The sequence below is a fragment of the Talaromyces stipitatus genome, genomic scaffold, assembly GCF_000003125.1.
Source record: "Talaromyces stipitatus ATCC 10500 scf_1105507295515 genomic scaffold, whole genome shotgun sequence".
Lineage (NCBI taxonomy): Eukaryota > Fungi > Ascomycota > Eurotiomycetes > Eurotiales > Trichocomaceae > Talaromyces > Talaromyces stipitatus.
This window is the reverse complement of record NW_002990118.1, coordinates 2,691,634-2,705,810: the sequence shown is the minus strand read 5'-3', so window position 1 is coordinate 2,705,810 and position 14,177 is coordinate 2,691,634. Positions and strand designations below refer to the sequence as shown.

The window sequence follows — 14,177 nt, the reverse complement described above, 5'->3', positions numbered from 1 at the left end:
TATATATTATAAGAGTATATATATGATCCTGCTGGGTCCACATATGTGTCAACCCCCACTCCTGTTCTATCTTCACTGTTCACTACCACCGGGTCACACCCCCATCCACAACGATATCCTGGCCCGTCATGTACGCACTGGCATCGCTAGCTAAGAAAACACACGCTCCCATGATATCTTCTGGCTCAGCTATTCGGCCATTCATGGCTTCGGACTTCCAGCCTTGAACAAGATGCGGGAACTGTCAATTCCGTTAGGTATTGTTAGACGGATGAGGGGTTGGGCCTGGTTAAAAAACCTACAGCTGCGGTCATCTCTGTCCGTACATATCCAGGAGAAACCGAATTAACTCGGATGCCCTATCAGTGTTAGTTGCGCGGTCTTTAAGCATATGCCCGAAACTCACATATTCCGCCAGCTCTTTCGCAATCGCAGGACACATGGATCGCACAGCTCCTTTGGTACCGCAGTATGCGCTGCACAGCTGGCTTCTCACTGCAATATGACTGGCCATACTGGCGACCAAGACGATGCTCCCATGCTTCGTTCCGTTCGCGATCATTTGTTTTGCCGCCAACTGAGCAGTGAAGTAGAGCCCGAGCACATTAATCGATATTAGATCGTGGTGTTCTTTATAGGTGAATTCCAGGAAAGGGAGATGGCGATTGATTCCCGCGCATGGGACGCAGATATCGAGGGCATTATCAAAGTCCTTCTGGAATTGGGCGAAACCATTTTCAAGGGACTCCTGCGACGAAACATCGACTCTTCGACGGTCAGTCGTTGATTTCGGGCGGTGAATAAGAACTTCAAACACCTACTTGTAGTAAGCTGTACGAACACTGCAAACCTTTTCGATATCGTAGAATGCAGGGTTCGGATCTATCACATCGAAAATTGCCACGTTCGCCCCTGCCTCTGCCAGCCCGCGTGCAAAGGCCAATCCACAGCCTCGAGCACCTCCTGTCACCAGCGCAGTTCGACCTTGGAGCGAAAACTAGCCAGTGTTAGCGAGGACATGGGTAGTGTAACTTGAAACGTACTTTTGACATGATGCAGATCGTTAATGTTGGAGGAAAGGATCAGTGTCAGTACTCAATGTACGTGTTAGAGGTCTCCAGATATAGCAATTTCCGAACGCGTGGGATATCGGCATCTCACCCCCATCTTTGATCCATACAATCTCAAATACATGAAAGCTATCATAAATACCGAAACTCCATCTGCAATACATATTTTATAGCCGATTCGCTTCACATCCTGACTTTGGCACAACCTGTATCAGCGTCCATGATGGCCCCTCGCATTCACATTAAGCAAAAACAAAGCCGCTGCCCTGCATGCCAGCTTCATATTCTGATTGTTGGAGCTGGCCTCGCAGGACTCGGCTCCGCCATTAGCTGTGCTCTGGCCGGACACGGTGTTCACGTTCTCGAAGCTGCCGCAGAAATTAAAGAAATCGGCGCTGGTATCCAGGTTCTTCCTAACAGCTCGCGCGTCCTACAATACTGGGGTCTGGAGGAGGTGTTGACACCACATATGACTCATCCGAGTGTGTGTAACTTTAATGGATGGAAGGGGAATAAAATATCCCACTTGGATTTTCATGAATCCGCTAGCCATTATCCCGGAACATGGTATCGGGACTTTCATCGTGCTGATCTTCAGCGGTGTCTGATGGAAAGAGCCCTAGAACTTGGTGTGCAAATAACGTGCAATGCACGCATCAGAACAGTTCGCGTGAGCAATGATGGAGCCACAGCAACTGCAATCGCTGTGGATGGTCGACAGTGGGAAAGCGATCTAGTCATTGGAGCAGACGGCGTGTTTGGGAAGCTGACAGAGGAGTTGCTTGGGCGCAGCGATCCACCAGTCAAAACGGGGGATCTTGCATATCGTCTATTGTTATCGACCGAAGATATGCGAAAAGATCCAGAATTGGCTCCCTTTGTGGACAAGCCACAAGTCAACTATTGGCTGGGCCCTGATGCTCATGCTGGTTTGTCTTTCTCACGGCCTTTTGTCTCTATCTAGCTAATTATTTGCCATAGTCAACTATGTGCTTAGAGGGGGACATCTGTTCAACATGGTGTTACTTGTGCCAGACGACATCCCTGAGACTGGCGCATCGACGATAGAAGGAAATGTGGAGGAGATGTGCGCATTATTCAAAGGCTGGGATCCACGGTCGGTACTTACAAACGCCGTTATACAGGTCTGAATTCAACTAATAGCAGCAGGATTAAAAAGCTACTGAAGCTCTGCCAGTCGGTGCAGAAATGGAGGCTCTGCATCCGATTCGGGGATTTTGACTGGTCTCACCCGTCTGGCTCATGGGTAATGCTGGGAGATGCTGTGCATGCCACTTTGCCATATCTAGCTTCTGGGTAAGATATAATTTCTTCTACCATTCATTACTTCAGATTTTGAGGGAGTTTGATCTCTTAGAGCCGGCATGGCCTTTGAAGACGGTGCCGTTCTCGGCGAATGCCTATCCCGTCTCCCTAATCGTCCCAATATCATGAAGACGTCGCCCGAGTTTCTGAATGCGAAAAAACACGCCCTCTCTGTTTTCCAACAATGTCGCAAGGAGCGTACAAAGATGGTTGTTGATCGCGGAAACATTCAGCAGTATCTATACCACCTGCACGACGGACCGGAACAACAGGAAAGAGATCGAAAGATGCAGATGATACCCACACCTGAAGGCGAAGCTCTAGCCTGGAGAGATCCAGGCTTGGCCCCAAAACTATTGGGGTATGATCATATCGCAGATGTGAGTTCTCCTACTTGCGGTCTACGAATCTCGTCTAACAGTATTCAGGTCGATCGTTATTGGAATGTCCAAGAGAGTGATATGGTAGAGCCCCGACTGTAGCTAGAAAATGCGAATTGAATATTGTTTTCAAAGCCTTCCCAAAAATTCAGGAATGCGTTTCGGACAGCCCGAGAAGATAATCCAGCTTATCAAGAGAGCCCACAGCACCCACCCCCATTTTTGACAGCCGGAATAAGAGCCCCGGTAGAAGCTTCCCCATTCTTGTATACTCGAAGTTATGCCGTATATATACGTCTCGAAGGTCTTTGTTATGACAGCAATCTGTGTAGTTGACTGACCTAACACAATAATATAAAACATGTGGCAGTACTTGGGCTTATCATCGAAGGCGGCGGAGAAAGAGCCTCCCCGAGGCATTCCTGCATCATGGTATCGCTCTGAAGCGATGTACCATCTAGAACGCCGAGCGATTTTCTCCAAGCACTGGATCCTCCTCACGCATTCGAGCCGATTTACAAAACAAGGCGACTTTCTCTCCTTCACAGTCGCAAACTATTCATTCTTCTTGATCAAAGACCGTGATGGTAGTATCAACGGCTTCCATAATATCTGCCGGCATCGCGCATTCCCCATCGTGCAGACCCGTTCTGGATCTACTTCGATTCTTAGCTGCAAATACCATGGGTGGTCCTACGGGCTCAAGGGGAATCTCTCCAAGGCACCGCGCTTCGAAACCGTCCCAGAATTCGACAAAAGCCAGCATGAGCTACTTCCCATTCATGTTCATATCGACAACGCTGGCTTCATCTGGGTAAACCTCCAAGCAGGCGAGCCGGATGTGAAATGGGAAGATGAGTTCCAGAGAATCGACGAGCAACCGCGGATGCAAGATTTTGACTTTGCCGGGGACTACACATATGACCATTACTGGGATATGGAGCTGGAGGCAAACTGGAAGGGGGTAATTGAGAACTACAATGAGTGCTATCACTGCGCGACTTCTCATCCACTCATCAGCCAAGTGTCGGATCTCCCTCGGTATCGCGTCGAGCCTACTGCCGGATACATGGAACATCACATTTTCAATAAGGAGCAGATTGATGCCCAGTTTAAGCGTGCAATTACGTATTTCTTTCCAACAACATCAGTGACAGTCACGTAAGTACTATACTACTACCGCCTTGAGATGTGAAGCTGACCAGAAAGCGGTAAATTCTTCTATATCCAACGCATGATTCCGGTTTCTGCGACTAAGAGTAAGATCGAAAATGAAGTATACCGACATAAAAATGCGACGGACAAAGAATTCGACGAAATAAACACTTTTTATCGGCAGGTGCTTGAGGAGGATAAGGAGCTGTGCGTCGGAGCGCAGAGCAATCTTGGTGGCGGGGTCTTTGTAAATGGCGAGCTTCACCCAAACAAGGAGAAGGTGTGTGCGTGTCAAAGTTCAATCCTGGGATATTTCACTCTGACAGGTTGATAGGGACCGATTTATTTCCAGAATCGTGTGAAGGAGATAGTCATGCAACACCGTGGAAAGGAAGAGCAGCAAGGAGAACAAGAAATATGGCCTGCTGTACCTAAGCTGCCTGGGACTATGACCGAGAAGTTGGTTGAGGAGGAACAATTCTGCTCACAGGTAGAGTCCGCTAGTTGCATGACCAGACCAGAACTTGCATGGTGATTATGATGGCATAGCGCATTGTTCGCGGTCTACTGGGTTTTTCTGCATCAGATTAAGATGTCCTGTAATACTTCCTGTTAGATAACCCGGAGATCCGGCGAGGCAGAAGCCTTGAACCTTCAAGGTTTACCCCTCATGGTAGCTCACAAATTACCCGCCAAGGATGTTTATAAAAACCCAGCTTTGAAACCTGATGGACAGGCAGAGACACAACAGAATACACACATATCTTGCTAGTCACTTCTTTTTCTTTTCATCCCAGTAAAACCTCTTCAGGATTGGCCTGGAATAAACCTACCAATCCAACACTTCCAGCCCTTAGCAAGCCATTATATAATAGGAAATAAAATGCCGGAGCCAATAGCGCGGGTTGAGGCGTGGCACACACTTGGAATAGTATCACCAGTGCAAAACAGTGAAACTTGTTCGTTCATAAAAATTCATGACATTGGCGATCTCTAACCCTAGATGGCACTAATAGTTACTGATTTAGATTGGCCCGGTCACTCAAGGGAAATCACTCAAGTTCGTTGTTGATACATGACCGATAATTGCGAACCAGACATGGCAGGGGCGATATAAACCAGCAATTCCAGGCTGCTGGCGACTGTGGTGAGAAGTTCCTGGAAAGGCTGGAATGGATAGAAAGATGAAAAAGTCAAAAAGACGAAAAACATACAGCAGCTGGGATTCGCTGGTGGTCACCCACCCAACTACTAACCAGCCGGCGTGTGGCTTAAGTACGGCTGAGCGGACGGGAAGCCCTGTTTTCCACACCCTATGGTCGTATGTGCTATACTGATGGAACAAACAATTCATATAGGATTGATCTATAATGTTATTCGATATGCTTTGTAGAAGACAAAGTCTTGATTCAGGGGTATGATCCTAAAAAAAGATTGGAGGGAATGAGAGGTATAAATGGAAAACAAGAAGATTTTCGATCATTGGGGCAGCATAGATAGGAATCTATACCTATCAATAATCGCGACAATGTGTTGGTAGATTGGTCTACTTTCATGGATATAATATCTACGCTCGACGAGGAGGTGAAAGATACATAGAAAGTACCTGGGCGTTGCGTCCAGCAAATCGGTGAGACCTGTCGAAAGAGGGAGAGGGAAGATGCGCAAAGGAAAAGGATGTCAATCCCTCAATAATATGCTGGTGTTCCCGTTGAAGGGGCGCGAATACCTAGGTATCGACCAGTTAACACTGGCCAAGGGACGGGGCTTCATGTTCCAGGATTTCGGGATACGCTGGAAGAGAAGTATTGGGCATTAAAAAGCTACCACATTATGGATGCTAGAATCTTACCGATCAAAAACAGATAATCAAAGACAGATTGATAGAGAAAAGTATCGAAACTCGGGCCTTTCCCCATATTGCAATAGAATTATGGCCGTTCAGTAATACCACAGTTTGGATTGCTGTCCTCATTTATTTGGTGCCCTTTAACTTGGGTTCGATTTCGAGCGAGTCACAATTAGGCCAACATATATCAATCAGAAACAAATATGCCCTTGTTAAAACTACCTGGCACCTGCACGATTTCAGCTTAGATAACACCCCTCGAGTGCGCACTATAACTAGATAGTCGTCCAGTGACATGTGAACACAACGCTCATCATGAATCCCTGGATGGATAATTGAGTGGCGGAGTCATCCTTGAATTAAGCTGAAATCTCGGTGCCTGGATTGAGTATCCATCTGGGCAAATAAAATCACTTTCATCATAAACAACTCTTGCACCTATGTCTGTGCACACTGAAGGGATCCAAACCCTAAAAAGAAAACTAGGGCTAAAGAGCAATGGGAGCTTTACCGCATTGAGATTAGATCCCGGAGGGTCTGGAGAAGAGACCTTCAGACTTTCCTGATTAGGAAACCTGCAATGTCCATGTTCAACTTTCAAAAAAACTATAAAGAGGGCTCAAATTCTCCTCTCGAGAGATTTAATCCTATTCTCCAGGATTACTTATTCAATTATTTATCTCAATTCGACATACAACTCACACAGCCCATCACTTCAAACATACATTCAAGTCAGACAATGCCTTACACAGTAGCCTTCTTCGGGGCAACGGGTGGCTGCACCAATGCCTGCCTCACCCATCTCCTGCTATCTTCCGACTACAAAGCAATTGCTCTGGTACGCACCCCTCAAAAATTGATCGACTCTTTGAAAAGACAACCCGGTATCACAGATGCCATCCTTGCCCAGAAACTCAGTATTGTCCAGGGAGATGCTACGGATGTTGCAACCGTGAAAAGAACGCTTCTATTTCAAGGTGATGGCCACGCCAACTCGACACCAAAACTGGTGGATGCAATTATTTCTGGGATTGGCGCCTACCCTCGCCGTAAGAAGGGAACACTGCTTACTTTTGAAATGGACAACCCGCAAATTACAGAACAGACCACCACGACACTGGTCTCTGCCTTACGGGAAATATACGCTGAGCAGCAACAACAAGAAAATAAACCCGTCGTGACGGTGATTTCGACCACGGGTCTCGCTTCACCTGCAGGCGCCAAGGAAGATGTCCCTATTGGCCTGAGGACGCTCTATCACTCATTACTCGCGGAACCACACAAGGACAAGAAAAGAATGGAGGAGATTCTGAGCGACAAGGAGAATTCGGCTCTTTTCCGTGGTGTCGTCATTGTGCGCCCTACCTTATTGAAAGGGGATGGCATTGTCCAATCGAAGGATGCCAGCTCCAAGACCGTGAGGGCTGGTACGGAGTTTGAGCCTGTTACTGGGTACACTATTTCGAGGGCGGATGTTGGCCGGTGGATTTGGAAGAATATGTTGTTGAGTGAGGACCGCGGGGAGAAGTGGATTGGACGAAGGGTTTCTTTGGCCTATTGATTGCTCTATCGCCCCCAGGCCGTCCATGGATTTGGCGATTGTTATATAAATGGTAAATGCATGCTCTGCTTGGGCATTTTGCTTGTAACTAATATTGTTGGATCAGCTAAGCTGATCCAGCCAATAAGAGCGAGCCACACACACTGATCCACCGAATAGGGGGTAAAAAGATATCTTCCACCTTTACTGTACTTAGAGACAAGAACAATGACAACAAGGATCAAGGATTCCATACTTCTTGCATACATAATTTGATACGTTGAGATATACCACTTGAGATTGTTACGTACAATCCAACAAATATCAGGACATGTGAATTACTATATCCGGTTAGTTTTCCCAATTTTGGATCAATGCCCCACCCAATATGCCCGTCATATCACGATCAAAATAACCACAGGCAAAAAAGAGACCGCCTTCCTCTTTTTATCAGTCGAGAGTGCCTATTTTACCTGCCTACCTTCTTATTTCCTTCTCACTTCCCACTCTACCTTCTCACCCATCATGGCCTTCCTTCGATCCATCTCGAACGCGTCTCTGTCTTCATCTTCTGAGCTCTCATATTCTGAGTTCTCGTCAGTTGAATCCGAATCTGAGGACCCTCTTGCGCAACTGGCGAAGGAAGTGAAGCAGCAGCCATACACTACCAACGAGAGCTTACAAAAGTCCTTGGAACGCCGTCAACGAGCGCTTCAGCAAGACCAAACTCGGGATCAGCACCTCGTCTTCACGTCTGTCCCCCGGCGCAATCTTCCAGACTGAGTGATGATCGGTCGCGAACAAACAAGTACAGTCGATTCTTTTTCAATGCAGAAACCAGAATCTTGATCGCGAAAGTCATGCCGAATCCTGCACACGAACTTGCAATAATATCATTTGATTCGCTGATTTCTCTCGAGCTGCGTGCGATGAACGTACATCGTGACGTGAGGCCTTTCGGTTCGACAACAACTACGGTTGGAAATTGGAAAAAGGAGGCTGACTGCTGCTGGGCTCCGGCTTCGACAAATGCAAGGCTGAGTTTTGTGGTGGAAGTAGGATTGTTAGAGTCTGAGCGACAACTTGCTCTTGATGCGCGCAGTTGGCTTGAGACTTATTCCTCATCTGTGAAACTTGTGGTTACGATTAGCATTAAACGCGAAAATCCCGATATCACCTTTCACCGATGGGAACTTGTTCCCCAAGCATATGGCGTCGCTACAAGGTCATCTCCTCTTTCAGCACGTCATACTGCAATCCTCAAATTATCTCGAACGAATAACACGACATCTGTTACTGGAGAGTCCTACATAAATAGCACAACCACGACTACCACACAGCTGGATCTATCCTTTGATAAGGTTGTTGGCCGTCCTCCTCACCGGCCTCTGGAGAGAGATTTAGTGATACCCGAGCAAGAACTGAGAAGTTTTGCCGAGGATATCTGGAGTGAGCAGAGTCTCCTATAAGTCGTCTCGATTCTGATATGTTCGTTGGCCACAAAGCGGCAGACCTCATCGAAGACGATGTTATACTCACGCAGGACGTGTTGATTCGAAATATTTGTAGGGAGGTGAGTGGCTGCTCGAGACTCAAGCCAGGGTCTCATATAATAATCGGCCTGGATTGCTGATGTCTTACATCTTTATGCTGATGACTGTTCTATTTGTAATGTTACTTGACTATCGTGGGCCTCTGAATGATAATATTGCTGCTTTGTCTGGGCCATCTTTCTCCCTTCCTTTAATTTTCTCTCCAGCCTTGTTGTCTTGGTTGAGAATGTACTTTATCAAGACAAATTTCTTTCAAGTTGCGAATAGCCTCTTGAAAATAACCTAGCATCTATCGTAGGTCGAGTGGAATTGAAGAGGGACTGTGATGACTAAGGCCTTGGTTAAAAAGGAAGCTGGAAACACTGGCGCTGAAGATAGCCATTTCCGGCGCCCGGTTCACCGTCACTTATACTCCTACGGTGGTGTCCCATAAGTGTAGTACTGTAGTTCCTTGTGATGTCTTGTAACACTGTATTTGAGCGGGGGCGCTTAGGGTTTGAAACAGGTCACCCCGAACGATCTACTGACTGTTGCGCCGAGTAATTTTCTCCACCTTCAATTCTCTGCCAGTCAGGTCCTCTGTCTTCATGGCCAACATCGCGTTCGAGCTGGTGCTGAAGTTCTTCCAGAAGGGGACCGATGGTGGACTGTTGACCTCTATCTTGATGGTGATCATCACCCAGTTTGCCCTCAGTAGAACTAAGAAGATTCTAGACATTCAGTCCTGAGTTACGTACCGCACTCATCGAAGAATATACCAACGAAAGGCAGCCTAGTGACGGAGAGATATACCGCAAAATCCGCCAATATCAATAAGAGCACAACGCTCATTTTCAGAAGCGGTGTTGGGCGAGGCTGTCACCAAATAAAGCTAAACGCCTCTATCAGCTCTATAAGAATATCGATATCAGCTCTACGTTTGATGCTCTACTACCGATTCCTAGAGTTTAAGTGGGATGAGTATTGGGAAGCTCTCTAAGATAATAGCTCTTGACAGTGATGAGGTTATTCTATTCTATAGGTCCACTTGCACATGGCTAATCTCATTTAGGAAATTGTAAATTACTTATTTTATATTAGGGAATTCTAGGTGGCCCTTGTCAGCCCCGACGCCGCTCAGCCCAACCTCACAGCTATGATGAAGATTGATCTACACACGGTGAAGAAGCTGGAATCGATGGCGCCGGGAGTATCTTAGGAGAATGCGAGAACCGTGCATGATTGGGTGATTAGTGGCAAGGTTCTAGGGGCGTTCAGTGAGACCGAGCAAAGTCATATGTGGGAATGTATGCAATATTTTAACAGCTTGATCCCATCTCTTTATACTTTTTTCTAAGACATAGGCTATCTAGAAGTATATGCTCATGCGGTGAAGCGACTCTTTCCTCTATTCAAAAATAATCCGACTCTGCGGTTAATGATATGCCATTATTATATGTTGGGCTTTTGACCAACTAGACCAAAAAGCTGCGCGCATACTAACGTAATTCACCACCGAAGCGGCACCACTACCGAGCCGGCATTTTTTCCCGAGCGCGTACACGATATTGATTTTATATTATTCAACACGTCAATATGCCACCAATTCGCAATAAAAACCGGAAAAATTTAGATGAGCAAGAGGGACGAATCTTATTAGCAATTTCCGATTTACAGAATGGCCGAATTCAACGTGTAGCTCAAGCTGCAAGGATTTACGAGATCCCCCGGACAACTTTACAAGATAGACTCAATGGTATTCAACAAAGATCTCTCGTACGCGCCAACAGCCATAAATTGACTCAATATGAAGAGGAATCGCTTGTCAAATGGGTGCTTGATTTAGATCGACGTGGATTACCCCCCCGGCATTCTCTTGTACGAGAAATGGCTAATTATATACTTTCACAACATGGCAAACCACAAGTTGGAAAAAATTGGATAACTAAACTGATTAAACGCCGTCCAGAGATCGATTCCAAATTCGCAAGGAAATACAACTACGAACGTGCTAAATGCGAAGATCCAAAGATAATACAAGAACATTTTGATCGCGTACAAGCTGCTATATCTGAGTACGGCATCTTACCGGAAGATATATTCAACTTTGATGAGACTGGCTTTGCTATGGGACTCTGTGCAACTGCAAAGGTTATTACTGGAAGCGATCGATATGCTCAGCCGAAGCTTTTACAGCCTGGAAATCGAGAATGGGTGACTGCAATTGAGGCAACAAATTCAACTGGATGGGCTGTGCCTTCGTACGTGATTTTCAAAGCAAAGAAAAACGTACGAGAAGGCTGGTTTGATGATCTTCCAGATGATTGGCGAATCAATATTAGCGATAATGGCTGGACTACAGATCAGATAGGATTAGAATGGCTTAAAACCCATTTTATTCCCTATATTAATGGTCGTACGGTTGGAAAATATCGAATGTTGATTCTTGATGGCCATGGAAGCCATTTGACTCCAGAATTTGACCATATATGTACTGAGAATAATATTATTCCAGTCTGTATGCCACCTCATTCTTCGCATCTCTTACAGCCTCTTGATGTTGGCTGTTTTGCTGTTTTAAAGCGACATTATGGGCAGCTTGTTGAGCAACGAATGAGGCTTGGTTTCAATCATATTGATAAAATGGACTTCTTAACAGCATTTCCACAGGCTCGTACAGTGGCATATAAAGCTCAAACTATTCGGAATAGCTTCGCAGCCACTGGATTAGTGCCTTTCAATCCAGATCGAGTTATACAACAGCTTAATATTCGATTGAAGACACCAACCCCCCCTCCAAGTCGATCAAGCAATACGGCATCATCCTGCTTACAAACACCTCAAAATATACGCCAATTTATACGCCAGTCGACTACAATCAATAAACGTATAAATGAGCGTACAGAAAGCAACCAAAATCAAGAAATCAATCAGGCAGTTGTACGGTTGTCAAAAGCCTACGAAATGATAGCGAATGATGTTTTACTCGTACGGAAAGAGAACTACGATTTACGAGCTGCACATGAGAAAGAGAAGCAAAAGCGCCAAAAATCTAAAAAGCAAATATCTATTGAGCAAGGGGTTACTAAAGAAGAAGTGCAAGCGCTCGTACAAGGTCAGGTTGAGGCATCCCATGCTGTTACTACTACTCCGGCTGAGCCGGAGCTCCCAGCTTCTCAAGCAGTCGTACGCCGCCAATATCGCTGCAGTGGTTGTAACGTTATGGGGCATAGAATTAACCAATGCCCTAGTCGTATTAGTAGTTAGATTTTTGTATATAATTTGTATGTGGCTTTGAAAATTGGGATTTGAAATCAATATCGCGTACGCGCTCGGGAAAAAATGCCGGCTCGGTAGTGGTGCCGCTTCGGTGGTGAATTACGTTAGATGATCTAGTATGGATGTAAATAGCTGGCAAAGGTGATATGTGATGTGAGGTGATATTCCCAACATTATATGTGCCAGCCTTGCCTAAAGATAAATGTCTTATCCAGATTTTAGAATCCTAGTTTGAGTGTCATCCCAGCAACGATGTTAGCCATCTAGAGCTGGCTTATCGACAGGTTTGATAATACACTATGCGTCACTACCTCAGCATGAGCAAAGACCCCGAGAGCGACGATCTATTAGCCAAGCCAGCTAATGAGAAAGCCGACGAGACCATTGTCTACAACATGGCTGCCCTTGCACAGAAGCTAGGTTTCACGCCTCCAGGTATCTAGGAGATTATAGACTAATCCCTGGATTGCAGCGCAATGCCTGCTCAAAGCTCGAAAACCCGACAGCTATGAGTATTCTACAGATGACTTCGAGCAGTCGATCCGCCGTATTGTTGAGGTGCTTCACTGCGGCCACGCTATGTGAACATTCACTGTCCTCGAAATCTCTGGGCACTTTCTCTGCTAACTGGAAGGCTCGGAGTGGAGTACCGTCTAGGCAGACCCAGAAAAACAATCGTCAATTCCTCTTCATTGACCGCCTGCACACTGCGGTGTCATCAATCAAGACTATCTCAACACAGTACGTGTGGCAGCGTGTCTATTTTGCGTTTTTTAGAAAGTTGTTCTCCCTACTATCTAATGCCCCTGTAGGGAGAAGAGCGAGGTCAACTGACTCTATTATTCCTATCTCGTCGTTGTTTACCCTTGATAAGAAACCTATAGAGGAAGTCGACCCTGGGATCGATGACCTATCGCTTGATACTGGAAGAGAATAGACATGGGAAGGGGAGCTCCGTCAGGAAGCAGAACAAGGAGTCGACCAGAGGCATCTACTGAGAGAAGCGGCCGCTGTAGCGGCAGGACGAGAGCGGCTGCAACAAGAAGAAACTGAAGAATGAGCTGCTAATGTTGTGCGGCAGCGCTTACTGCAAGAAGCAGAGTGCACGGCTGCAGATGCTGAACAAGAACGTCTTTGACAAGAAGCGGAAGCCGCGGAGCAGTCTCGTTTACAGCAAGGCGTAGAAGAGCAGGCTGCCGAGCAAGAGGGTCTCCAGCGAGAAGAGGAGGAAAGGATAGTAATCGCAGCTGAACAGGAATGTGTTTGTCGAGAAGCAGCTGTAGAGGCTGCAGAATAGGAGTGGCTACAATAAGAAGCGGTTGCAGTTGAGCAAGCCCATTCACAGAGAGAAGCAGAATGCCTTCAGCGAGAAGAGGAGAGAGTAGCAGCTGAACAGGAACGTCTTCGCAGGAAGGTAGAGGAGAGAGCGGCCACCGAAGCAGCTAAGTAAGAATGGTTGCAACAAGAGGCGCTCGTCGCCGAACAGGCCCGTTTCCAGCGAGAAGCAGAAGAACAAGCCCCTTTACAGAGAGAAATAGAAGAAAGAACCGCGACTGAGTCTTCTGAACAAGAACGCCTCCAGCGAGAAGAGGAGAGAGTAGAAGCTGAGCAGGAACGTCAGACAGAAGAGCTAGCGGCCGCCGAAGCAGCTGAGCAAGAACGGTTACGACAAGAGGCGCTCATTGCTGAGCAGGCCCGTTTACAGCGAGAAGTAGAAGAGAACGCTGCTGCTGAGGATGCACGTCGACGCAAAGAAGCAGAGGAATGGGCGGCAAGAGTTGCCGAGCAGGAACGGTTACAGCAAGAGGCTCCAGAGCGGTTTCGTTTAGAAAGAGAAGCTGAAGAAAGAGCTGCCGCCGACGTGGCTGAACAAGAGCGTGTCCAGAAAGAGGAAGAAGACCGGGTAGTAGTGGAAACTATCGAATAGGAACAACGACAAGCTGAAGATGAGCGCATTGCGCAGATACTGTCTTTTTTTTGACATAGTTCGCTGAGTTTTTCCAAGGTTCCAGGTTATATATGCTTCCAAGATTGTTTGTGTGGATA

General features: G+C 46.5%; 7 protein-coding genes across 7 annotated transcripts, besides 2 other annotated features; 6 read left to right on the top strand and 1 right to left on the bottom strand.

Annotated features, from left to right (window-relative positions):
* Positions 1–25: part of a microsatellite that runs on past the window's edge.
* TSTA_050440 (lung carbonyl reductase, putative) lies at positions 16–1,052 on the bottom strand (the record flags this gene model as incomplete). Its single annotated transcript, XM_002485513.1, has 5 exons — positions 16–241; positions 303–359; positions 407–767; positions 822–997; positions 1,044–1,052. The coding sequence occupies 5 exons, from the start codon at positions 1,050–1,052 to the stop codon at positions 83–85; spliced, it is 762 nt and encodes a 253-aa protein (XP_002485558.1). The 3' UTR covers positions 16–82.
* Positions 1,053–1,290: 238 nt separating this feature from the next.
* Positions 1,291–4,532, top strand: TSTA_050430 (monooxygenase, putative; the record flags this gene model as incomplete). The annotated part of the gene is made up of 7 exons (XM_002485512.1): positions 1,291–1,999; positions 2,052–2,187; positions 2,241–2,387; positions 2,449–2,776; positions 3,147–3,937; positions 3,986–4,211; positions 4,266–4,532. 7 exons carry the CDS (start codon positions 1,291–1,293, stop codon positions 4,464–4,466), a joined length of 2,538 nt encoding a protein of 845 aa, XP_002485557.1. The 3' UTR covers positions 4,467–4,532.
* Positions 4,533–6,519: 1,987 nt separating this feature from the next.
* TSTA_050420 (uncharacterized protein) lies at positions 6,520–7,573 on the top strand (the record flags this gene model as incomplete). The annotated part of the gene is made up of 2 exons (XM_002485511.1): positions 6,520–6,829; positions 6,881–7,573. 2 exons carry the CDS (start codon positions 6,520–6,522, stop codon positions 7,339–7,341), a joined length of 771 nt encoding a protein of 256 aa, XP_002485556.1. The 3' UTR covers positions 7,342–7,573.
* Positions 7,574–7,845: 272 nt separating this feature from the next.
* Positions 7,846–8,886, top strand: TSTA_050410 (uncharacterized protein; the record flags this gene model as incomplete). The annotated part of the gene is made up of 2 exons (XM_002485510.1): positions 7,846–8,072; positions 8,135–8,886. The coding sequence occupies 2 exons, from the start codon at positions 7,846–7,848 to the stop codon at positions 8,787–8,789; spliced, it is 882 nt and encodes a 293-aa protein (XP_002485555.1). The 3' UTR covers positions 8,790–8,886.
* Positions 8,887–10,448: 1,562 nt separating this feature from the next.
* TSTA_050400 (pogo transposable element, putative) lies at positions 10,449–12,119 on the top strand (the record flags this gene model as incomplete). The annotated part of the gene is made up of 2 exons (XM_002485509.1): positions 10,449–11,343; positions 11,368–12,119. 2 exons carry the CDS (start codon positions 10,449–10,451, stop codon positions 12,117–12,119), a joined length of 1,647 nt encoding a protein of 548 aa, XP_002485554.1.
* Positions 10,494–11,984: a mobile genetic element.
* A 311-nt stretch (positions 12,120–12,430) lies between the features above and the next one.
* On the top strand, positions 12,431–12,716 carry TSTA_050390 (uncharacterized protein; the record flags this gene model as incomplete). Its single annotated transcript, XM_002485508.1, has 2 exons — positions 12,431–12,566; positions 12,604–12,716. The coding sequence occupies 2 exons, from the start codon at positions 12,431–12,433 to the stop codon at positions 12,714–12,716; spliced, it is 249 nt and encodes an 82-aa protein (XP_002485553.1).
* Positions 12,717–13,487: 771 nt separating this feature from the next.
* TSTA_050380 (Troponin I, putative) lies at positions 13,488–14,135 on the top strand (the record flags this gene model as incomplete). The annotated part of the gene is made up of 2 exons (XM_002485507.1): positions 13,488–13,512; positions 13,583–14,135. 2 exons carry the CDS (start codon positions 13,488–13,490, stop codon positions 14,056–14,058), a joined length of 501 nt encoding a protein of 166 aa, XP_002485552.1. The 3' UTR covers positions 14,059–14,135.
* Between the last annotated feature and the right edge of the window lie 42 nt (positions 14,136–14,177).